A 26356-nucleotide genomic window follows, 5' to 3' on the forward strand; every position below is an offset into this window, starting at 1 on the left:
AGTTTGGATAGAGTCAGAGAAAGGGAAGATGAGTTGCACATCGTCAGCATAAATAAAATGCTTGATGTGCAGATTAGTGAGAAGCGTGGTAAGGGGAATCATGTATATATTAAATAGCGTCGAGGAGAGTGAAGAACCTTGGGGCACACCTTGGGGAAGACTGATGGGATCAGATTCATAGTTGTCAACTAGGACAGTAAAAAAGCGATTTTGGAGATACGATTGAATCCAGGCGAAGGCATTGCCAGTGATCCCAATACTTCTGAGGATGTTGAGTAGGACATCGTGATTGACTGTGTCGAAAGCAGCCGAGATGTCAAGCATGGCGATCAGATAGGAGGATCCTGAGTCGGTTCCTCTGATAAGAGTATCGTGTAGGGAGAGGAGCAATGTTTCAGTACTTAAATGCTTCCTGAAACCATATTGGGTGGAAGGGAGGATGTGTTTTGTTCAAGGTGATCGGAGAGGCGTGAATAAACTAGCTTTTCAAGAACTTTAGCTAGGAGGGGTAGGTTGGACACCGGTCTGTAATTAGAAAGTGTGGCGGGGTCAAGATTCGGTTTTTTGAGTAGCGGTTTCACTATTGCTTGTTTAAGAAAATTAGGGACAATGCCATGCTCTAGAGCAGTGGTTCTCAACCTTTTTTTGGCCGGGACACACCTGACAGATGGTTCTCACATGCGTGACACACTGAGCATGTGACCGTCACGGGGCTAAATGTAAACATGCACTCTGCATCCACAGGAATCCCCTCAACCCCCCGCAATGAGTGCAGAGCAGATCTAGGGCATTACCCTGTACAACTCGCCATACAAAAAAAGATATTCTGGTTCTGATGACATCTCAGTAAAAGCAAAACAAACTCCCTTTACTACCAGGCACAATAGCCCTTCTTATGAAAAGACAGTAATTTACCACTAATGCATATCCTATTGAGAAAACACAACAAATAAGATTGATACAAAAGCCTACATGCTAGTAAAATATCTCACCTCTGTCACACACCCAGAACTGACCTTCACCAAGTACAGAAAGACCACACATTATAAATATGGAGACAGAAACTGGAATGGAAAACCAAAAAAGCCACTCTGCATGCAGTGCAAACCTAGAGAAATGGAAAGAGAAATGTAGCACCTAACATAGTCCCAGGATCTGCAATAATGCACACAAACTAACCCGCACAAAGATACACCTGTATTATGGAACACACTCAACCAGTAACAACCCTATCTAAGGAATACAACTATTAAACCAGGCCCTAAACACTAATACATTTCCTATTGGGAAAACAGAATAAGCCAAGCTGCTATAGCGCCCCACACAGAAATAATTGTAAAGCTTTACTAAAAATGTTACAAAACAGCTGCTGAACAGAATATCCAACAATTAAAAACTCATAAAAATTATTAAAACATGTCCAAATATCAATAAAATATTTCAAAACAGCAGACATCGCATAATACCCAATAATTAAAATGGCAATCAAGAAAAATAAATTTAAAAAGCCACCTTTTCTTACCCTCTCCAGCAACTCTCCTACTCCTTTCCCTTCCAGGCCAATAGCACTCACAGGAAGCAGCAAGGGCTGCTGAAGCTCTGTCCTCACAGTCCTCTTCCTTAGCGCCCACAACCAGTCACTCACACACATAACTCCAATTAGACCCCACGAACAGTCTCGGTCTCTCTCACCTCCCTGACCAGTCTCTCTCTCAATCACACTCATGGTCTCTTATATACAAGCTCTCAATCACACACAAATGCTCTCACACCCACACCAGCTCTCACCCAGGCTTCCATTCACACCCACACACACCAGCTCTCACCCAAGCACCCATTCACACCCACACACACCACCTCTCACCCAAGCACCCATTCACACCCACACACACCAGCTCTCACCCAGGCTCTCATTCACACACAGACACCCCAGCTCTCACCCAGGCACTCATTCACACACAGACACCCCAGCTCTCACCCAGGCACCCATTCACACCAGTTCTCACCCAGGCTTCCATTCACACCAGCTCTCAACCAGGCACCCATTCACACACAGACACACCAGCTCTCACCCAGGCACCCATTCACACCCACACACACCACCTCTCACCCAGGCACCCATTCACACCCACACACACCACCTCTCACCCAGGCACCCATTCACACCAGCTTTCAGCCAGGCACTCATTCACACACAGACGCACCCGCTCTCACCCAGGCACTCATTCACACACACAGACGCACCCGCTCTCACCCAGGCACTCATTCATGCACACAGTCGCACCCGCTCTCACCCAGGCACTCATTCACGCACACAGTCGCAACCGCTCTCACCCAGGCACTCATTCACACACACAGACGCACCCGCTCTCACCCAGGCACTCATCCACGCACAGACGCACCCGCTCTCACCCAGGCACTCATCCACACACACAGACGCACCCGCTCTCACCCAGGCACTCATTCACACACACAGACGCACCCGCTCTCACCCAGGCACTCATTCACACACACAGTCGCACCCGCTCTCACCCAGGCACTCATTCACACACACAGACGCACCCGCTCTCACCCAGGCACTCATCCACACACACAGACGCACCCGCTCTCACCCAGGCACTCATTCACACACACAGACGCACCCGCTCTCACCCAGGCACTCATCCACACACACAGACGTACCCGCTCTCACCCAGGCACTCATCCACACACACAGACGCACCCGCTCTCACCCAGGCACTCATTCACGCACACAGACGCACCCGCTCTCACCCAGCCACTCATCCACGCACACAGACGCACCCACTCTCACCCAGGCACTCATTCACGCACACAGTCGCACCCGCTCTCACCCAGGCACTCATTCACGCACACAGACGCACCCGCTCTCACCCAGGCACTCATCCACGCACAGACGCACCCGCTCTCACCCAGGCACTCATCCACGCACAGACGCACCCGCTCTCACCCAGGCACTCATTCACACACACAGACGCACTCGCTCTCACCCAGGCACTCATCCACACACACAGACGCACCCGCTCTCACCCAGGCACTCATTCACGCACACAGACGCACCCGCTCTCACCCAGGCACTCATTCACGCACACAGACGCACCCGCTCTCACCCAGGCACTCATTCACGCACACAGACGCACCCGCTCTCACCCAGGCACTCATTCACGCACACAGACGCACCCGCTCTCACCCAGGCACTCATCCACGCACACAGACGCACCCGCTCTCACCCAGGCACTCATCCACACACACAGACGCACCCGCTCTCACCCAGGCACTCATCCACGCACACAGACGCACCCGCTCTCACCCAGGCACTCATCCACGCACACAGACGCACCCGCTCTCACCCAGGCACTCATTCACGCACACAGACGCACCCGCTCTCACCCAGGCACTCATCCACACACACAGACGCACCCGCTCTCACCCAGGCACTCATCCACACACACAGACGCACCCGCTCTCACCCAGGCACTCATCCACACACACAGACGCACCCGCTCTCACCAAAAACTTCTTCTTCCTTCGCTGCAGGGATGGGCTCCAGTTCCGCCGCGGCTTTACTCCGGCGGGCCTTCTTTTTTCGCCACCGCGGGAATGGGCTCCCGTGGTGGCCTCGGTCGGGTTTCCTCTTCGCCGCCACAGGCTGTGGCGGCCTTGCTTTGTCGGGGTCAGGTCTCCTCTTCGCCGCCATGGGAATGGGCTCCCATGGCGGCTTTGCTTCGTCGGGGGTCGGGTTTCCTCTTCATTGCGCAATCTTGCTTCGTCAGAGTTCAAAATTCCTCCCTGCCTGCCTCACCGGCCAATCAAAGGCTTCCTCCCTTCTTCCTACTCCCACTGGTAGGGAGGAGGCTTCCGATTGGCCTGCGCGGGGGCAGGCAGAATGAAGGAGGCTTCCCATTGTGTAATGGGGGTAGGAAGAACGAAGGCTTCCAATTGGCCCGCGTGTGCTGGAAAAAGGCAAAAGGAAAGTAGAACGGGGTAGTGGGACACCGGGAGACGCGACACACCTGGCGGTGTTTGGCGACACACTAGTGTGTCGCGACACACCGGTTGAGAAGCGCTGCTCTAGAGAACAGTTGAGAATATTTGAAAGAGGTTTGGCGATCACATTGTGTATAGATAGTAGGAGTTTGGAGGGGATGGTTTCAGAAGGATGTGTTGAGGGTTTCATTTTCTTTAGTATGTTCTCTACTTCTAGGGAGGACGAGGATTCAAAAGAGGAGAGGGAGACTGGAGAGTTGATATTGGGAAGACAGATGTTGAGGTTGTTGTGCGAGAATTGTGCCGTGATGGAAGATACCTTGTTTTTAAAAAATTGTGCTAACTCGTTGCAACGATTTTTAGAGGAGTTAGCCAGTTGTTGCGTGTGTGTGGGAGAAGTCAGGTCAGCAACCATAGCGAAAAGAGCCTTGGGGTTATATTGCAGACCATTTATTTTTTTGGCGTAGTATTCCCGTTTAGATTGCAGGATGGAATTTCTATATTCGTGCATACGTTGATAGTAGAGAGTTTTGGTTGCGGGGGATTGGTGTTTGCGCCATGACCTTTCCGCAGCTCTGAGTTGGATTTTAAGATTTCTGAGGACAGGCGTGTACCAGGGTTTCCTATTTTTACGGTTGGGGTTGACAGTTTTTGTTATTAGGGGGCAATATTCATTGGCAATGCTGAGGGTGAGGTTAACCCAGGAGGAGAATGCATTATCTGGGGATGATAGGTCAATTTGCTTGTCTATGTCTGAGCATGCTAGTGTGATGGTCTCTACATCGCAGGATTTACGAAATTTGAAAGATATGGGCTGACGGGGCGCGGAAATCGGGCTTTGAGGAAGTGTAAGTTTAGTCTTGATTAAGGAGTGATCAGACCATGGTACTGCCATACATAATGGAGGATTGGTTATGCTGATGTGGGAGTTGATAAAAATCAGATCAAGGGTGTGGCCAGCTTTGTGTGTGGGAGAGTTCACTATCTGTTGGAAGCCCATAGCTTCGAGTGAAGAAAGGAAAGCTTCACAGGCAGGGGATTGTGGTGAGGTATCCACGTGTAAATTAAAATCTCCTAGGAGGATCATGGGTACGTCAGGTGAATCTTTCTCTAGGAGACCAGGGGGGGTATAAATGAGACACAGTTGGAGTGATTTTGATTTGAAGAAGCCAATTTCGTATTGATATGGGATGTCACATTTATGGGACAAAAGTTGGAGGTCCTTTTTTACAGCCAGGAGTAAGCCGCCTCCTCTCTTCTTCTTCCTCGGTATTGAGAAAACATCATAGATATCTAAGGGTAATTGATTGATGAGGGGAGTGTCATGTTGTTTGAACCAGGTTTCAGTGACAGCGCATATTTCTGGATTAGAATCAGTGAGAATGTCTTGTAGAAGATGGGTTTTCTTTTGCAGAGATTGTGCGTTGAAAAGGATAATGGAAATGAGAGAGAGGCTGATAGCTTGAGTGCGAGTGATGGTGTGTATAGGGATGAGTCTTCTGTTTTTGTGAGGGGTTTTGTGGTGTGTGGTTTGAAAAGTGGATGAGAGGGAAACATATGGGTGGACTTCTGTTTGATATGTTAAGGCGCAATCTCCGAGAAAAGGAGGCATTGTTGCACTACAGCGTAAAGCTAGTAGCAGGGTTAGGCGAGTACAGGAATGAAAGCAAACCAACCAGATGCAAAACACAGGTAAGAGTACCGGTATGAATGCAAAACATAAGGCACCAAAAATATGCAATTTATAAAACAGCTAATGTTGTAATGAATAGCAAGACTAGCATGATAGGTCTTAGGAAGGCGCAGTTAAGTTGTTAATCTAACTTTCGTAAGGGAAGGGAGGATAGGAATGGTACAGAGGATTAGGTAGTATACATATTTAGCAGTAAGGGATGGGATACAATTCAAGGATATATCATTCATAAATTCAGAATGCCATTTGAGAATGGTTGGTCTTAGATACTTCACCGGTATTACTGTTTAGCCTAGATTTGCTTGGGCTGGTCATCCGGGAGCTTAGCTGCAATTTCCGGAAATGGTGCGTGGCAAAAGCAATGGCAATGCATGCAAAGGGTTAGATATTGCCTGGACACAGTCACAAAATCCTTCTGGGCTGTCTGACAGGGCTGCTCGAAGGGGCGCTCAAAGGGGCAGGCCCCTTTGTCGCGCTCCTTCGACGCGTGACGCCTAGCCTGGTATGACTATCAACTATTTCCCAGGTTTTTCAAATTGCACTACAAAATAAGCCTGCCCCCCGAAAAAAAAACAAACTAGACATGCGATAGCTTTTCTGGATTATGATCCTGCAATCCAAGACATCATTCTCTCTCTAGCTACAAGTCCTATGCAACACAACCAGGCTGAGAAATATTTCTCTTCAAAAACTGTGCTGAATACTTATGTATGCTGAGCCATAAAAACCTACATATTAGCACTTTCAAATCTCTTGAGATTGCAATACTAAGGTAGACATGACATCTACAGAATCAGCCCCAATTACCTGTTTAGCATTTAGAAATAAGATAGATTTCCCCCTGAAGATGTTTCTTCTTTCCTGACGCCCAGAGAGATCTAAAGTTTCAGAGTTGATAGCAGGTTCATCAACAGGAGGATAAAAACTGCAAAAAAGGATATAAAAAAATTACAACTGTAGTCTTCAACACATGTCACATTTCAGAAAGAGTTTTCAGTTATGAGGGACATGATGAGTACTCAGGATGCCTGGGCAAAGTAATTCATTTCCTACACTACAATGGCAAAACATACCAGAAAGAGCCAGGAAAGGACAATGGCTATATAAAAAGTATTTTTCCACACATAAAAATAAACTAAGGAATGCATGATCAGAGACCCTTGGTAATAATGTAACTTCTATGCTTATGATGATACATGAGTTAAAAACAGTTATATTATTTGTGACCCTGAAAAGATTCTTAAAATGTTTGTAGCTGCAGAGAATTATAAATAATGTTTCTTTTTTATAAATTTTATATTTATTAATCCAAAACACATAGTACAACACATGGAAGGTACATGAATGATAAACCTGAACACAATAAGTAGTTGCACGTATAGTAAAAACTATGCGCAAGGCCCATCCTTTTAGTCGTCCCTCCCCTTCCTTCCTCTCCCCCCCCCCAACTTATCTACTTATCTTCCCCATTTATTGCAAGGGTAGTATTCATATTATGAACCTTCAATATCCTTATCCTAGTAAGAGTTCGGTACCATCTATATGTAGACCTTATATCTATTTTCAGTCAAATGCTGAAAATAAAAGTTCTTGATACCCAGAGCCTAGTCTTCTCCCATGTATCCTTAAAAATCTCTTCCTCTAACTCCTTATCCCATGCTACCTCGTGTTTAAAATTTCTCAGGTGCCTCAGGGACTAGCAATCTAAACAGCCCAGAAAGTTAGGCCATCGTCTTAATTGCCTTACTATATTAAAAACTTCAAAAGGCATTTTTTATCTCTAAGACTGTCTTGATATCTTTTTGCTCCAAAAATGTTTTAGTTGTAAATAACTATAAAAATCCAAGTCCTGTAACTTATCTTCTTTTAGCACAGCTAAATTCCAAAAATAACCTTGTTCCAACAACCATCCTATTGTACGCAAACCTTTTCTCTCCCATTGTTTGAAATCCCTCAACTCCCATTGATTCCAATAAGGTAAATTAAGGAGTTTCCAAACAGCTGTAACCCCCCCTTTCATATGAGCTTAGTCTGAACCTTCTCCAACATAGGTACTGAATTAAATATGAAATGATCCTTAACTGTTTGAAAATGTTTGGATATAGACAACCAAGTATAGCTCCAAGATGGAATTTCCTCCAGAAACGTCTGTTCTATTTTTACCCATTGTTTGTATTTTAGTAACTGATTGCCATACCCTAACTGCCCTCATTTAGGAGGCCCAGTAATAGATTTTAAAGTCTGGAACTCCCAACCCTCCCTGCCCCCTACTTTGATATAGAGTACTCCTGGATACTTAAGGGGGGGGGGGTTTCACCTTTCCCAGATAAAACGTTTTTTGATTTAACTCCTTGATTGAGATGTGTATCAACAATGTCAAAATACAGCAATAAAACCTAGATAAAACTGTCATTTTAATCGTTGCAACACAGCCTAGCCAAGAAAGATTATATTTTGCCCATTCTTCCAGGTCTTTAGATAAAGAGTGAATCAATGGTTATATAATTATATCAAAACAGCTTCTTGTAATCCGCCCCTATTTTAGTCCCTAAATATTTGATGTACATTTTAGCCCATTTAAATGCAAAGTTTTCCTGCAGCCTCACTACCTCCTCCGTGCTGATATTCAGCAGCTCTCATTTATTCAGAGAAACCCTAAAGCCTGCTACTCTTCCATATATTTGCATTTCCTGAACTAGTATAGAAAAAGACAATAATGGATTATACATACTTGGGTAGATATTTAAAAGCAAAATGGTAAATAACTTCCTCCTCGATTCAACAAAATACATTAATAATGGGTTAATAACGCCCGTGTTAAAAAATAGGGGACTTTTCAGGGAAATTTTAGCGTTACCACACCATACGGTAACTTACCACTTCACATGGTGCAGTAAACGTAGCGCACCCTGCGATAATCCCTATTTTTTTGGTTTTTCGCATCGTGTGCGGGGAGGAGAGCGAGAGAGAGAAAGAGAGCACGCCTATATACAAGGCCTTCATATTAGTCAAATATGTATATCTCTATAGGAGGACCATCTAATAGGTCGAGGTGAGGTAGTACTTTAGGATTTAGGGGCCAGTTTTTCATGTAAAGTAAGACTTACGAACACGCACAGTACACCTCAGTAAAGATTTGATGTCATTTGGAGCAAGGAAAGTCTCACAAAGATGAAATTTCTACTATGTTCTCTCACCCTAGCTTGAAACTGGCCCCTAAGCCCTAAACCACCAACACCTCACCTCGGCCTATTAGATGGCCCTCCTATAGAGATATAAACAGTTGCACACTGTGAGGCCCTCCCCGGAGGCTCTCTCTCTCTCTCCCCTCCACTCCTCTTCCCAAGCCCAGAAATGGCCAAAATGCAATTCAAAAAATTTATCGTGAATTGTGTTATGACCATTTCAGGCGTTAAAACCATGTGATAGCATGAATTATGATATCGTACAGTGCGATAATGCCCCTCATTTTACTAAATGCCGCCCAAACTCCTCCCTGATCCTGCCCCTCCCAAAAATTTGCATTCGTGCTGTGCGTTGTTCTTATTGTATGTGTTATGGCATTAATGCATGCGTTAATGCATGCGTTAATGCGTTATCGTGTGCGTTATTGCCATAATGCATTTTGATGAATGACCCTATTAGCCGGATAACATTTATCTGGCTAAGTTACAAGGATATGCCACTGAATATCAACTCACAAACCTTATTTAGCTGGATGTTATCTGGCTAAGTCTAGACATGCTCAATAGTAGGTCTAGACTTATCTGGCTAAGTATCAATATCACTACTTAGCTGGATAGATTAGCCAGCTAAGTAGCGCCACCCCGATTTGTCCATTGCCTGCCCAATATTTCTCTGGCTAAAAAAATAAGTGACGTATCCAGCTATCTAGCAGCCTCTAATTTTACCTGGATAGTCAGCAGCCACTATATATTACTTATCCAGCTATCTGCCGTTTGAATATCGGGCCCACTGAAAATCACATTGTCAGCAAAGACAGCAATTGTGTATCCACCCCCTCCCCAACATAATACTGATTCCTTTGATATATGTATTACTCCTTAATGGCTAGACTCCAATACCAAAGCAAAAAGTAAGAGTGACAAAGGGCATCCCTGCATCGTACTACTCCCAAGCTCAAAAATATTTGAGTGTACCTCATTAACCTTCACAGCAGCTTCCAGTAATGTGTATAGTTTCTGTAGCCCTCCACAAAATTGTTCCTCCACCCCCAATCTCTTTAAAAACTTAAACTCCCAATTAACCCTATCAAAAACTTTTTCCGTCGATAAGCAGGGCATTTAGCCATGCATAGTGGGTGGCGTCATCCATAACGTCATGGAGGGGGAGCTTTCTCTCTAAGCTCGAAGAGCTTTGAAGTGCGCATGAGCACGACTTCCTGCGCTCTTCGAGCCTGCCTCAGTTTTTGTTTTCCACGGTACTGCATGGACGTGTGGACCTAATCTCTCTCTTTCATCACCTCAGAAGACAAAACTTCACTTAAAAAAAAAAAAAATCAAAAGAAAATGCCGAAAAGCCCGGGATTCAAATACTGCTCCTGCGGCAAAATCATGTCGTGACCGGCGGGCATAATTACTGCTACTTATGCCTCGGTCCCGACCATGATCAAACTACATGCAGGGACTGTGGAAAATTGTCCCCGCGAGTGAGGAGACAACGAAAAGAAAAAATGGAGGCTGAGGCACTCTGATGCCCCCTCTCCGAAGGATGGAAGATCAACTAAATCCTCCCTGGGTAAGAAAAAACTCCGGTCCGGGACCACTCAGCGCACACACTTGGACTCTGAAGGCCGTGCGCTGCAGCCTGCGTCGTCTACTATGCAGATTGTGTCAAGCGCCGGCTCCACCATGACACATGCGTCAACAACATCTGCGTCCAATCGACTTGCTTCATCTCGTCCGATGCCTTCAACGTATGCGTCGACTCCGTTGACAGCGAAGACTTTGCATCTCAACGCGCCAAGGGATCTTATGAAGCATCTCGACGTAACTAAAAGGAACACAACGCATTTGACAAATCTACGACGCATTCTATTCATAGGAGTCAAAAAAAACACCCATACTTCTTCAAAAACACAGAAGTCAGTCTCTCAGCTACTTGAAAAACCAAGAAAATCAACATCAAAGATGAAGCATATTATACCACATTCTGGGGCTTCGTCTTCCACCAAATCTACCACACACCTCTCCACTTCCAGACATGGAGACCACCACTCTCCATTCTCAGTCTTGTCTGACATAATAATTGATGAACCAGCTGGAGATTGGGACACCTCACCAGATATACTCCCTCGCTCTCCACATTCTAAAAGGATGCCAACATCTCCATTGACAAAACCACCGGTCAAACGTCTCAAGAAATCCACAAGACCGCTTGACCATCCTTCTCGCCTTACGGCTGAAGAAACGATGTCGCAAATAACTTCTTTATTGCACACTTTTTTCCCAAGGTTTACCCCAGGATCCAAATATCCTTCCACAGGATTCTCAAGATCTTACACCACCACGTGTCTCTCCTTCTTTACCTCCAAACCTGCCGTCTCCGACGCATTCTAATTCTCCTATCTTATCCACACACATGGCTTCTCTGGTATTCTCTCCACTATCATGTCCAGGAAGTTCAACTGGTATCCCTTCTGACCCTCCACAAGAGTTACCTCAGCCAACGTCACCTCCTGAGGATCTAACTTACGCTAAAATTCCTGGAGAATCTGGGTTTAGCTCTGAATATTGAGACTCACAAACTCCCAGACCCAAGATCGGAGGTCATGGGAATTTTACAGATACTGGATGTGCCTTCTGAACCCACGGTTCTACCTCCACATCAGATTTTAGAGGGCCTGATGGATAAATCTTGGGATACCCCACTACTTCTCACCTCAGTCTCCAAAAAACTGGATTTGAAATATAGAATGCAAAAGACATCCTACTACTCGTATGTTCAACTCCCGCATACATCAATAGTAGTAGAATCAGCGTTGAAAAAAGCCAAGAAGAACAGGCTCTTCTCCAATGCTCCCCCAGGAAAAGACAATAGGTTGCTGGATGATTTTGCAAAAAAGATCTACCAAAATTCAATGCTTAATTCTCGCATTAATCATCATCAATTTTATATCATCCAATATCTATTTAACTGTACGCAAAAACTACAACCTTTGCTACATACCTCACAAGGAGACTCTTCCTTGCCTCAACCATTCCTGGACTTACAAGAAGGTCTACGACACTTGTTACGAACTTCATATGAAACATTTGACATTTCAGCAATCGCAATCTCGGCTAGACGCCTGGCATGGCTTCGAGCTAGCAGTATACGTGACGATGTCCACGACCGTCTAGATAATTTGCCATGTAGACCGGACAACCTGTTTGGAGACAAACTTCAGGAGGTCGTATCTTTAATTAAAGATCAAAACATTGCAGTTCAATCTTTGAGGGCTCCTTCAGACACGCCGTCTACTTCCGGACATTATTTTCCGCAATATAAAAGAGGCTACTACTACCGCCGACCATACCGCTACTATCAACCCTACCAATCCAACTATAGACTGCAACCTTTCCAACAACAGCGGTCTCAATCTCAGATGCAAGGACAAAGACCGTGTCAGAGACCCCAGAGGCCACAAAAACCTCAGACTACTCAACAACCACCTAAACAATCCTTTTAGGTTCACCTGCCACAACCGTAGCATGTGTAGGAGGAAGACTATCTTTGTTCCATTCCCAGTGGATCCACATCACCACGGACCAATGGGTACTGAGTATTATACGACAGGAATACTGCCTACGTTTCAACTCCATGCCAGCTTTACCTCATCTCGTTCATCACAACACTCCATCGATGCAAGTACCATCGCTCCTGAAGGAAATTTCATTCCTCCTTCAACAGAAGGCTATCCGGTCAGTGCCTTCCAATCAATTGGGCAATGGGTTTTATTCCCAATACTTCCTCATTCCCAAGAAGTCAGAGGGTCTTCGCCCAATTTTGGATCTTCGAGCACTCAACAAATATCCACAATGAATATGCATGAGAGAAAATTTGCATATTATGAAGACAGTGCATGCAAATTTTCTCTCATGCATATTCAGTGTGGAGTTCTTGAAAACCCGACTGGCTGATGGGCCCCCAGGACAGGGTTGGGGACCACTGATCTAAAGGATGCGTACACTCACATCCCAATCCACAAACACTGTTGGCAATACCTCTGTTTTCAGGTGGCAAGTCAACACTACCAGTACCAAGTGCTTCCCTTTGGTCTCTCCTCAGCTCCAAGAGTCTTCACAAAATGTCTTGCTGTTGTTGTGGCACACTTACACAAACAGGGCATAAACATATTTCCTTATTTAGATGACTGGTTGATTGTATCCCACGATGCCCACTTACTACAGACGCACATAGAACGCACACTCCTGTCTGAATGACCTAGGTTGGATAATAAACTACGAAAAATCTCAACTTCATCCAATCCAAAACATTCAATTCATAGGGGCCATAATCCAAACTCCAGTTTCCAGAGCCTTTCTATTTTCAGAAAGAATCCAAACGTTACGATCCCTAGCTCAATCTCTGTTACATCAAGAAAAAGTTCCAGCTCGCCAAGTAATGGTCCTATTAGGTCACATGGCTGCGGCAATACATTTAGTTCAAAATACCCGACCACATCAGACGTCTCCAATGGGGCCTAAAGTCCCAATGGAACCAACTCACTCAACCGATGTCGTACAAGGTACAAATTACAAAATCCATGAAGAAAGATATCTGATGGTGGCTTCAACCATCTGTCCTGAAAGAAGGGAGCTCATTTCAACACCTCCCTCATCAGCTGATTCTTACTACGGATGCTTCAACGACAGGATAGGGAGCATGTCTCCTCCATCTAGAAACTCAGGGACTTTGGTCCGCAACCAAGCAAAACTTTCAAATAAATTTGTTAGAACTAAGGGCAATAAAGAATTCCCTTCTCGCATTCCAAACATGGATAAAAGGGAAATCTCTGATGATCCACACAGACAATCAGGTAGTGATGTTTTATATAAACAAAAAGGCGGATCTGGTTCCTTGATTCTTTGCAAGGAGGCAGTTCAAATTTGAGAGTGGGCGAACACAACAATATCTTCCTTCAAGCATCCTACCTGCCAGGATTAGCAAATACCAGAGCAGACAAACTCAGCAGGGTTTTCCACCCTCACGAGTGGTCGCTCAATCAGATGGACGCAAACAAAATCTTTGCGATGTAGGGGAACTCCAGACATAGACCTCTTTGTGATGGAAGAAAACCGAAAGGTCAAAAAAATGTGCTCTCTGCTTCCCAGCAGGTACAGGATGTCGCAGGATGCACTCCTGCTTCTGTGGGACAAGGGTCTTCTATATGCCTTTCCTCCAATTCCGCTAATCTTGCTCACAATCCAGAAATGTATAACAGACAAAGCGGACGATCCTCATAGCACCTGCGTGGCCAAGACAGCTATGGTATTGCCTATCTTCTTCGTCTGTTTGTACAGCCCCCAATACCACTGCCAAAGGACCCACTCCTCCTTTCAGAAGACGGGGGAAACTTAATACACCCAATGCAAGCCTCCCTTCATTTGTCAGCATGGAAATTGAACTGCAACTACTGAACTCATTAGATCTCTCGTCTGGAATTACAGACATTCTCGTTGCAGCAAGAAAACCATCTACAAGACGTAGCTACGCCTTCAAATGGAGAAGATACTCTGCATGGTGTGCCTTCCAAAAGGTCGACCCTTTTTCTTGTTCACTAGCATCATTGCTGGCTTATTTGCATACTTTATCCCTCTTAGGACTAGCAGTCACATCCATTAGAGTTCACCTCAGTGCTATTGCGGCTTATCACCATTGGGAGAAAGATGGCTCCATCTCCTCTCATCCTTTGATATCCAGATTTATGAAAGGTTTACTACATCTTCACCTGCCAATTAAAAAACCAATAGTGCCTTGGGACATCAATGTTGTTCTGGAAGCATTGATGAATCTACCATTTGAACCCCATGTCAACTTCTTCACTCAAATTCCTAACATGGAAAGTTCTTTTCCTAGTAGCGATCACTTCTGTGAGACGAGTGTTGCGGCCGTCGCTGCTCGACGCCCTCACTCCCCCCTCTTTACCTCTGTGGCGACTCCCTCTGGGTCTGATGGACAGTTAGCTGCCGCGGCGTCTTCTTGCCTTCTCCCTCCAGTGTCCCCGGACTGGCACGACGCTGCGGATCCGCCATGTTCCTGATGACGTAGGGTGCGCGCTCCGATTGATGTACCAGCAAGGGCGCGAACCTCGGGGCATCCCCTGAGATGACGTCATCCGCTTCCAATATAAAAGGTCTCAGTATTCGCTAACAAATCGAGTTAGCAAGGGGGATTGCTTCAGCTTTACTCCCAAGCTACTCTGCCTCCTCGGACTTACCAGGGGTACCCGCTCCTCGGGGGCCTTGCTCTCTTTTATTTCAGATTACAGAAAGGAACCGGTACTCGCTCCTCGAGGGCCCATGTTCCTGAACATTCTGAAGATTCTCTACTGCCTGGAAGCTATCGCAGATACAGACATTTGTGAGTTACCATCACTCTCTCAGAGCTTTCCCTGGAACCAGGTACTCACTCCTCGAGGGCCTAACCCTTTCCAGCTACTGAGCTTCCTAAAGACCTTATGTGAGTTTTGTCATCTAGTTCTGGCTATGAACACAGCATACCCTGTCTACTCACTATCTATAGTTTCTCTACAGCTCAACCCTGAGATCGCTGTTCCAGTACCTGAGGGACTTCAGCCCTGCCGGGCATATCAGCTCACTACTGCCACCTCTGGTGGTTCTACTATCCTATCTAATAAAATAATTATCTGTGTCTGTCTCCGTACCCAAGCCTAGCCGGTGGTCCCTCTCAGGATATCCTCCTGGGAGCACAGTCATCTGCCATCGGCCCAAGGATCCACCTATCTACATTCCTCTATAGCTGAGTGCCCTCTCCAAGCACTCCGCTGGTAACAGATTGCTACTCCTTCTCCACCAGGAGTCTTCAGCAACAGATTCCTACTCCACAGTCTAAACCCTAACAGATTTTTTACTACTCCCTCTACAGGAGCTGAGCATTTCAGATTGCTAACTCCTCCTTCCACAGGAGCAGATTCATTACAGATTGCTAACTCCTCCCTTCTTGAGGAGTAGACAGTTTGCTAACTCCTCCCTTCCACAGGAGCCAAAGCATAACAGATTGCTAACTCCTCCTTTCTCAGGAGCCGAAACCTAACAACGAGTAAGCGAAATCCAAGCGCTTGTCGATTTTCCATATCTTCAGTTTCATCATGATAAAGTAGTCTTGTGAACTCATCCTTCTTTTCTACCAAAGTTGGTTTCGGCTTTTCACTTGAATGAGACAATATCCTTACCTGTTTTTAGCCCAAAACCACATTCTATCGATCGACAAAAGCTACTTCATACCCTCGATTGTAAAAGAGCCCTAGCTTATTACAAGAATACTACTGAAACAATTAGACATTCATCACAATTGTTTGTTTCTTTTAATCCAAACAATCCAGGTCAACCAGTTTTGAAGCAAACTGTTTCTAACTAGCTGACAGCTTGTATCCAATATTGTTATTCTACAACAGCGATGCCTCTTGCTGGCCCAGTTAAGGCCCATCAAATCAGAGCAACTGCAACTTCCATTGCACATATAAAAGGAGTACCAATCCAGGACAACTGCATAGCAGCAACCTGGTCTTCCATACATACTTTTACTTCCCACTATTGTTTGGACCAGCAGTCGGCAGCAGATTCCTCGTTAGACTTTAAAATAGCAGAACCTATTTCAAAACCATAGTGGCTGTCCACTTTCTTAGGTTGCAAAAAAAAAAAAAAAGTTGTACTTATTAAACAGTATGTTTGTTTATCCATTACTTGTCATCTACCATTTGCCAAAGTAATGTGTTCAACAATTCATATTCGTAGTGCCATAAACACATCAAAATATTATTGAGAAACAGGACTGCATCAGCAAGCCAAAGTCAACGTGCTCAGGAAAACCTCACTGAGCCGTCCGGTCTTTTCAATCATCTGCAGCCTGTGTGTACGGAAACACATACCATCCGGTATTCAATAACAAATCAATTTATATGCGTATTGATTCTTTCTTGTTTCTCTTTTTCTTTTGCAATTTTTAGTTTTTACAAGATATCCTTCTTTTTACCGGTCAAGGCATATATGGCCCAATTTCAATTACAGTGATTTCAAACCATAACCCGAATCGCTATTTGTCTGAGCGACTCGTAGGATCAATGTCCTGCTTGGTACAGATATCCTTCTTTTTACCGGTCAGGGCATGTGTAGCCCGATAATCAATTTCAATGAAAGGATATTGATACCTACCTGGCCGTGTTTCGCAGCCAGCGGCTGCTTCTTCAGGAGACTCCTGAAGAAGCAGCCGCTGGCTGCGAAACACGGCCGCTGTCGAGTTATTGTTTGAAATCATTGAAATTGATCATCGGGCTACACATGCCCTGACCGGTAAAAAGAAGGATATCTGTACCAAGCAGGACATTGATCCTACGAGTCGCTCAGACAAATAGCGATTCGGGTTATGGTTTGAAATCACTGTAATTGAAATTGGGCCATATATGCCTTGACCGGTAAAAAGAAGGATATCTTGTAAAAACTAAAAATTTCAAAAGAAAAAAAGAAAAATATTTATTTATTTATTTATAACTTTTCTATACCGAAGTTCAAATAACAGAGTTAATTATCACTCCGGTTTACATTGCAACCATAAAAACAGTGACAAAGTTGTCTTACATAGAACAGGGGGAGAGAAAAACTTGGATACAGCTTAAGCATGGGGAGTAACGTGTCAAAACTGGAAAATAATAATGAAAAATAGAAACAAGAAAGAATCAATACGTATATAAATTGATTTGTTATTGAATACCAGATGGTATGTGTTTCCGTACACACAGGCTGCAGATGATTGAAAAGACCGGACGGCTCAGTGAGGTTTTCCTGAGCACGTTGACTTTGGCTTGCTGATGCAGTCCTGTTTCTCAATAATTTTTTGATGTGTTTATGGCACTACGAATATGAATTGTTGAACACATTACTTTGGCAAATGGTAGATGACAAGATATAAATTAATTGGCGATACCTTTTGTATTGACAAACAATTTTTGGATAGGTTCGCAAGAATTGCTCTTTGTTTTGTTTTGTTTATCCATTACGACATGTTTGGTAATTTCATTTCTGCAATCTATAAGCTTGGGACTCCCACTATGCATGGCTAAATGCCCTGCTAATCGACGGAAAAAAGCAAGTTTGTTTACCGTAAACTGTGTTTTCCGTAGATAGCAGGGAATTCAGCCATGCATTCCCTCCCACCTCCCTGGACAGCCACTTTTCTTACTACATTTACGTCAGCATTAGCTTGGAAACCAACTGAGGCAGGCTCGAGGAGCGCGGGAAGTCGTGCTCATGCGCACTTCAAAGCTCTTCGAGCTTAGAGAGAAAGCTCCGCCTCCATGACGTCGTGGACGATGCCACCTAAACTCCCTGCTATCTACGAATAACACCGTTTACGGTAAGCAAACTTGCTTTTTTTCACTATCAGCATTAAGGAGCGATATCAGTATTTATGAACCACATAAAGTCATGTCCTTATCCTTTTTAGGTAGAACTGTAATTCCTGCTCTTTTCATTAAAGGAGGTAGGTCGCCCTCAACCAAAAGTATGTAAACATTCCCAATAATGGTTTAGTTAGCAAATTCCCCAAATTTTTTTTTTTAATCTAGTTTAATTAAATCCATCTAAACTCAGGAATTTGTCCATCCTAAGTGATTAATTGCTCCTTTTATTTCTATCTGTCAGACTAGTTGATTCAATCTAAGCTAATCTTGCATAAATATAACTGGAATGTCAAGAAATTCCAGGTAGGTATCAATATCCTTTCATTTAATGCCTGTGTCCCTAGCAAAGAGCTGCTTAAAAAACTGAACAAACCTATCAGCTATCCTCTTTCCTTTCATAAGCATAACCCCATTAACATCTTTTATTTCTGATATTAGATCTTGGGTCACCCTAAGCATCCTACGTGCTTCATTTCCTAATCTATGATTAGTTAGTTGTAAATGAATATTGATACCCTCTGTATTTAATTATTTTAGTTTAAACCTTTCAGCCTCAAGCTTTTTCTGAGGTTATTATGGGAGCCTTTTTATGCCTGTTCTCTAGCTTTCTAAAGAGTCAATAAGAATATAGTGTAATTTCTCTCTCTTTTTTCTTTGTTGCAGACCAAGCCATCAAGCGCTGGAGCGTTGGACCCATACCCAGCCGTCGCCGGACACCAGCTTTATCTGGTAAAGCAAATGATTAGAGGTCTTGGGGCCAAAACGATCTCAATCTATTCTCAAACTTTAAATTTACCTCTAAGGACCAACTTCAAGCAATCTGATAAGAGATGCAGACTCAACGCACCATTTTCCTTCAGATATTTAATAATTGCATTGTTTTTCACATATTTTATGTCCTTCAATAAACAATATTGTTACCAATATTTCATCAATGAGTATTTTTATAATCCCTTTAAATCCATATCTATATCTAGTAAAGGAGCAGAAACATAGGATATACAAAGTAATTGAGCTAGAAATATCACTAAAATTAAATAAAAAGAATTTATTATAAATAATACAAATGACAAACAAAAACTAGTACAACATAAAAAAAACATTACAAAAAAGCATCAAGAATGATCAAGGGACCCAAATTGCTCTGCAAACGTGCATGGCCAGGGTCAATGACCTTGGTAACTAGTCAACTGAGCTCTACACCATTGCAGGGGGATGTTAATTTATTTTTCTCATTTTTATATCAGTTTTTATACCTTTTATTTTCTTTGTATTATTGTTTTATTCTTATGTATTTTATATACTCCAGTTCAATTTGGAAAACAGACAAATGAGGTGGGATATGACAGAAGTCTACAAAATCATGAAAGGACTTGAACAAGTTAATGTAAATTGGTTATTTACTCTCTCAGATAATAGAAGGACGAGGGGGCACTCCATGAAGTTAGCAGTAGATCATTTAAAACAAATAGAAGAAAATTCTTTTTCACTCAGCGCATAGTTAAACTCTGGAATTCATTGCCAGGGGATGTGGTTTTAGCAATTAGTGGTACTAGGTTTGAAAAAGGTTTGGATAAGTTCCTAGAGGTTAAATCCAAAAACTATTACAGTAATTAATAAACAATAGTAGCTTGTGATCTATCTAATGTTTGGGTACTTGCCAGGTACATGTGACTTGGATTGGCCACTGCTGGAAACAAGACACTGGGCTTGATGGACCCTTGGTCTGACCTAGTATGGCTTTTCTTATGTTCTTATGACTCTTTGAGAGTTGATTTTTACAGTGTTTTTATTCTTGCTAACCTCTTTAGGGAACTATAAGCTAATTGGTCAGTGAATGATACTGCATAACTTTGGCATGATTTTAAGCGCTTATTTAGGTAGGTCCAATATATACAGTGCTGTCCATCCTCTGGGTTGTTTTCTGGTTTCTATGTTTTACAACTTTTAATTACGTTTCATTAATAAGATGGTCAACACACATATTAATATACAAGTTTTCATTTGTAGATTTTCTCATATATTGTTTTTTTTAATTCTGGATGTTTACATTTTATGTCTTTTAGTATTATTGGGGTTTTTTTACCTCTGATACAGGCAACTTATGCCAAAATATTGAAATGTTGTGTTCCTTGATTATTCTTTACTCTTAATGTTATTGAATCGGTTTTTAGTTTATTTTTATGTCATATGTACTATCTATAATAAATTATTTCCAATTTTAGCAATTGCATTTATTTTTAGCTCATTACTAATTACTTTGTATATCCTATACTCCTGCTTCTTTACTGCTATTACTTTGTTTATCGTAGAGAGTTTGCCTCTGTTTTCTTGTATCCCTTTAAACCCAGCTATACAGCCAAATTGTCAGACCAGGCAATCTCTGCTCCAGTGACCTCATGACATTCCTTTATCAATGAAAATCATATCAGTCCTGGAGTATGTACCAGGTATATGTGAATAAAATGTATAACCTCTATTCACAGATTACTAATCTGCCACACATCTACTACCCCCCAATGATGAAATAAGTCTCTTTAGCCTTATCCTATGTCTTCTTGATGCGATATCCATCCCTTTAGTGTTACCCATTCTTGGTTCTATTGTTAAGCTAAAGTCTCCTCCTAATATCAGGGGATCTTCTTGGAATTCCACTATATTCCCGACCCTGTATCATCATCATAACATGTCATTTCTCTGGAGAATGCGATGGGACTCCCAGAGCCCGATTCCATCTCAGCCTAAGCCAGCTTCATTACATCTCAGCCTACCGCTAATTGGGCTGTTTGTCTTTTACCCAACGCTTGGACTCCTCCTCCAGAACTGACAGTCAATCTTCCCAAAGTAGATCATTTGTGCGAGTTTCGTGAATCTAGCAACTCTACTCCCTGCATTTTATCCATTGTTGGTTATAGTTTATCCTATCTCATGTTTATCATGACTTTTTTCATTCACTTATAGTCTCAGGACTCACTTTGCAGTAAACACAAATATAAAAAAAAAAAAAAGAGAAGCGAACAAACATCGGGAGTTGAGAGGAAATGAATGTAAGATTGAGAGAGAGATCGGGAGACCACGCCCCCCACCCCCGACGTCATTGAGGGACTCGGCAGCCTCAACACCAGGCGCGACAAAGGGGCTCTCCCCTTTGTGCACGCCCTTCGTGCAACCCTTTGTGCTTCTTGTAAAAAAAAAAAAAATCTTTTATGTTTTTCTGTTATTTAACCTTTATTCCAAGTCTTTACCTTTTCTTTCACTTGTTAACAATTTAATTAGAAATGTTCATTGTATTAGACCATGGAAATTTATTTCCTGCTTTTCTGTTAATGTAAACCGGTATGATTTACATCGGATGTAGAATGTCGGTATATAAAAATTTAAAAAAAAAAAAATCCTTGTATGATTCTTGTACTTAGATACGACAGGTACGGTACTTTATCTAAGCCTATAAATTCCAAACCAAGATATTCCCTTAGATGTTTATTTTCTGTACCAATCATGAAGCCCACTTCTGCTACAAAGAAATATTTCAATATTTGTTTATTTATTAAAAGCAAGATCTCTATTATTTCTAACATGCTTTGAATCAAATATTTTGATTATGTGTAGCTGAAATGTAGTTATTAGACACTGACATGGCTCTATTGAACCAGCTTTGCCCTCCACATTACATAGTCATATCTCAACCCACAGAGTTGCGATATGACATCCTAATAATTGTCTTTAAGATGAAATTGTTATTCTCTCGTATAGATATTGATCTCGAGTCACCCTATGAAGTTTTGGTTACAGCATCTTGATATTTTAATATTTGTTTAGTGTACTGTCCCCCCAGGTCTGGTGATACACAATTTTTCTCCTTTAAGTTATTTTTCTAATCTTAACCAAATTCTGCATTTTACATTAGTACTAGAAGATTTTAATCTTCAGTTTGATATAGTTCCTTTCCGACCATTACAATTTTTCTTGACTTAATGTCTGCCTTGGGTGGGATCAACAAGTCCTTTTTCCTACTCACAAGTTTGGACATATTCTGGATCTTACTTTTCTGAACCAATTATATTTTTCCCATCACACATCTGGGCTTACTATTGACCAGATAACATTGTTAAACCACTTTCTATGCTCATTCACTTTATTTGTTAAAATTGAAGGCGTTAATACAAATACCCCAAACTCCTGTCTCAAACGAGGCCACACTGATGTTGACATTCTGCAAGAAATGTTAATTCCTTTGCTTGATAATATCAATTTATCTAATGCTGATAATGTTATTAATACATGGAATTCAACTTTAGAAAAGATAGCTAATACTGTTGCTCCTTTGAAACATTTTACCTATTGCCGTAAGAAAAATGCTCCCTGGTATACTGTCTCCCTATCCCTTGAAAAGTCTAAGTTATGACGTCTTGAGAGGAAGTAGAGAAAAGGCCAATCCCTTTGTCATCTGCAGGTGCATAGGATTCAACTGTCTTCCTACAAAACATTAGTATATTAGAGAAACAAAATTAACAAAATTTCAAGTGTCTTTATTTTCAGTTTTTAAGCAGCTAACTGAATTCAGACACCATAGTGAACCATTTTCATTCCACATATGGATACCTTTGCCTCTTAATTTTCTCAAAAGTTTGCAAAAGCTTTCTTCCTATTGATAGTGGACCCTCTTTTGAGATTGCTAAGTATCTCAATCTAGAACACATTTTCATTAGTTACAAAAGAAGAGGTGGCCCAGACCACTGCATTTTTAAATTCTACCTCTTGTTCCCTAAATTGTATTCCAACCAATTTACTTAAAGTTTTATACAATGATCTTAGCAATAATTTGACTAAAATCATTAATATTTCCTTACAATCAGACATATTTATTTATTTTAGAAGTTTTATATACCGATGAACGTTGGGAACATCTCATTGGTTCACAATTAAACGAAAAATCAGCTACAAGAGCTTACAGTGAAACAAAGAACAATTCAATAAAATTAAGAAAAAGGGATTATAGATCATAAAGTACGAAAAAAAAATAGGGACATGTGAAATAACAGATAGAATATGCCCTACAACCTTAAAGAATGTTTCAATTTACCCAGTTGCTGTGGAAATACTCTCTTTAAAAGTGGCTAAATTCAGTTCAGAACTGGACTTTTTCCAGCTTTTTTCCTGAAACTTTCCAGTTCTATTCTAATGGAACTGAACTGAGTAAAAGAAAGACCAGACTAATATTGTGACATAGCCAAGCAGTATTTATTTATTTAAGAATTTTTCTATACTGACATTCATATAAAATATCACATCGGTTTACAAAGAACTTGGTAACAAAAACGCCACAAGGGCCAAAGTTACACTGAACAGGGGGGAGGGGTAACTTGGAGGGGAAATAAAATGGTTAACTAGATAGAACATAATTTGAATAACTGGGAAGTCGGAGGTATGACCACTGGAATCCAATGGTTTCTGAACTATGCCTTATATACAATGGATTCTATATTAGGGCAGTATGTAATGGATATATACAATAGTTATGAAAAAATTAGCGGTGTGACCACTGGAGATCCAGTGGTTTCTAAACTAAAGCTTATATACAATGAATTCTATATTAAGGCAATATACAGTGGATATATACAATAATTTATGTAAGTTTAGGAAGGAGAAAGGGAATCAGGTACTTGAAATCATAGGTAGAAGAATACAGGCGGATAGCGGTAGGGAGCATCGTAGGGAATGAATTGGCTATGTGAAGACTTGTTTAAACAGCCAGGTTTTTAGTTTTCTTTTTTTGAAGGTTTGGGTGCAGTGTTCCAGGCGTAGGTCTGGAGGCATGGAGTTCCATACTTAGGGTCCTGCTAATAAAAAGGCCCGTTCTTTGGTAGTGGCGAGGTGGAACAGTTTGGGAGATGGTGTGTGGAGGGATCCTTTGTAAGCTGCTCTGACTGGTCTGTTGGATGTGTGGTATTTTAAAGAGTCATTTAGCCAGTGAGTGTGATGGTTGTGGAGTGACTTGTGGATGATAGTGAGGCTCTTATGGATTATTCTAAAGTGGATGGGGGTAATATGTTCTTTCTTGCGGGTGTTGGTGAGGATTCTGGCCATGGTGTTTTGGAGCAATTGGAGGGGTTTGATGGTAGACATAGGGAGGCCTAGGAGAAGGGAGTTGCAGTAGTTGATTTTTGAGAATAGGGTGGCTTGGAGGACTGTACGGAAGTCGCAGAGGTGGAGGAGGGGTTTTAATTTCTTTAGAACTTGGGAGTTTAAAGAACCCGTCTTTTATCGTGGTGTTAATGAATTTTTTCAGGTTCAGCTGGTTGTCTAGAATAACACCTAGGTCTTTTACTTGGTGGGTGGTTGAAACTTTCGTGTCAGGGGGGAAGAAGTGGTTTAAATCTGGGGAGATAATGAGTAGTTCTGTTTTTGCTGGGTTGAGGTTGAGGGCGAGGTTGAGGTTATTGAGAAGCAGGATAATGGAGTTAAGGCAGTTGTCCGAGATCTTGAGTGATTTAGAGAGATTCATTTATAGGAATGAGAATTTGGACATCGTCCACATAGATGAAATGGGTAAGGCCTAGGTTAGATAGGAGTTGGCAAAGGGGGAGGAGATATATGTTGAAGAGAGTCGGGGAGAGAGAGGAACCTTGCGGAACTCCTCTAGTTAAGTTTCTGGGGGGGATTCCTTATTAACAATTCTTACTTTGTAATGTCTATCGTTGTGGAAGGACTGAAACCATAGGTGGACAGTTCCTGAAATACCTATTTCTGAGAGGTGACAAGAGTATGATGTGGTTGATAGTGTCAAACGCTGATGAGATGTCAAGTAGTACGAGGATGAATGATTGGCCTTTATCTAATCCCTTGATGATGGTGTCCGAGAGGGAAATTAGGAGTGTTTCTGTGCTGCAGAGTTTGCGGAAGCCAAATTGGTAGGGGTAAGAACCTTTTGTTTTTCTAAGAACTCAGTCAGTTGGATGTTGACTGCCCTTTCCAAGAGTTTAGCTATAAATAGGTGGTTTGAGATTGGGCGAAAGTGAGGTCTCCAGGGTTAAGGTTGGGTTTCTTTAATAGGGGTTTGAGGATCGCTTGTTTCAGTGCTTTAGGGACATGTCTGAGGGAGAGGGAGCAATTAATGATTTCGGCTAGGGGTTTAGCTATTAAAATCGGTAACCGTCAGTAAGTAATTTTGTGGGAATAGGGTCAGAAGGTGTGTGGAGGGTTTCATTTTCCTTAACAGGATTTCGATTTAGGGGAGGAATATGCTCGAAGGAGTTAAAGGAGGCTTCCGAGATGCAGGGGTTGGGGATAGGGGGTGTGGGGAAAGGGGTGAACCGTAGCAGAAGCTTGGTGATTTTTGTCTTGAAAAAAAGACAGCAAGTTCATTGCATTTGCTTTTTGCTTCGTTTTCTGAGAATGTGGGGGAAGGTGTTTTATGAGGTCTGAAACATACGAGAAAAGGGCCTTGGCGTTATATTGAAAGTTATGGATTTTTTGTGCGTAAAAGTCTCTTTTTGTTTGAGGATCGTGGAGCTGTAAGTGTGAAGGGCAGATTTATAGGAAGCCTGCCTGGTGGTCGAGGGATCATTACGCCATTTCTTTTCTTTAATTCTTAGATCCTGTTTAAAGCTTTTTTAGATCCGAGGTGTGCCAAGGTTTTTTTGGACTTAAGGGCGGGGTTTAATTCCTTGGTCATTAATGGGCAAATATTATTGGCGATATTGTTGGTTATAGAGTTCCATGAGGACAGGGCTGATTTGGCGTTGGAGAGGTCAAGGTTATTGATGTCATTGGTGAGGTGGGAGATTAGATCTTTGGCACAGGTCTTTCTGAAATGTATAGTGTTTTTTTGTGGCGGAGGGATGCTTAGTTTTTTGATGACTAGGTGGGCCTTTATAAGGGAGTGGCCTGACCATGGTACCGGGGTGCAGGAGGTTGTGTCGGTAGTGGAGATAAGGGAGTTTATAAATATTAGGTCGAGGGAGTGACCTTCTTTATGTGTGGGGTTAGAAATAATTTGTTTGAAACCTAGGGCAAGC

At 42.5% G+C, this 26356-nt stretch overlaps 1 protein-coding gene across 1 annotated transcript in view; it reads right to left on the bottom strand.

Moving 5' to 3' along the window:
• Positions 1–26356, bottom strand: part of NBN (nibrin) — a 298561-nt gene that overhangs the window by 212532 nt on the left and 59673 nt on the right. The window contains exon 6 of the mRNA XM_029591629.1: positions 6506–6623. Coding sequence (XP_029447489.1) covers positions 6506–6623 — 118 coding nt within the window. The remainder of the gene's footprint in view (positions 1–6505; positions 6624–26356) is intronic.

The sequence above is a fragment of the Rhinatrema bivittatum genome, chromosome 2 (assembly GCF_901001135.1).
Source record: "Rhinatrema bivittatum chromosome 2, aRhiBiv1.1, whole genome shotgun sequence".
Classification (NCBI taxonomy): domain Eukaryota; kingdom Metazoa; phylum Chordata; class Amphibia; order Gymnophiona; family Rhinatrematidae; genus Rhinatrema; species Rhinatrema bivittatum.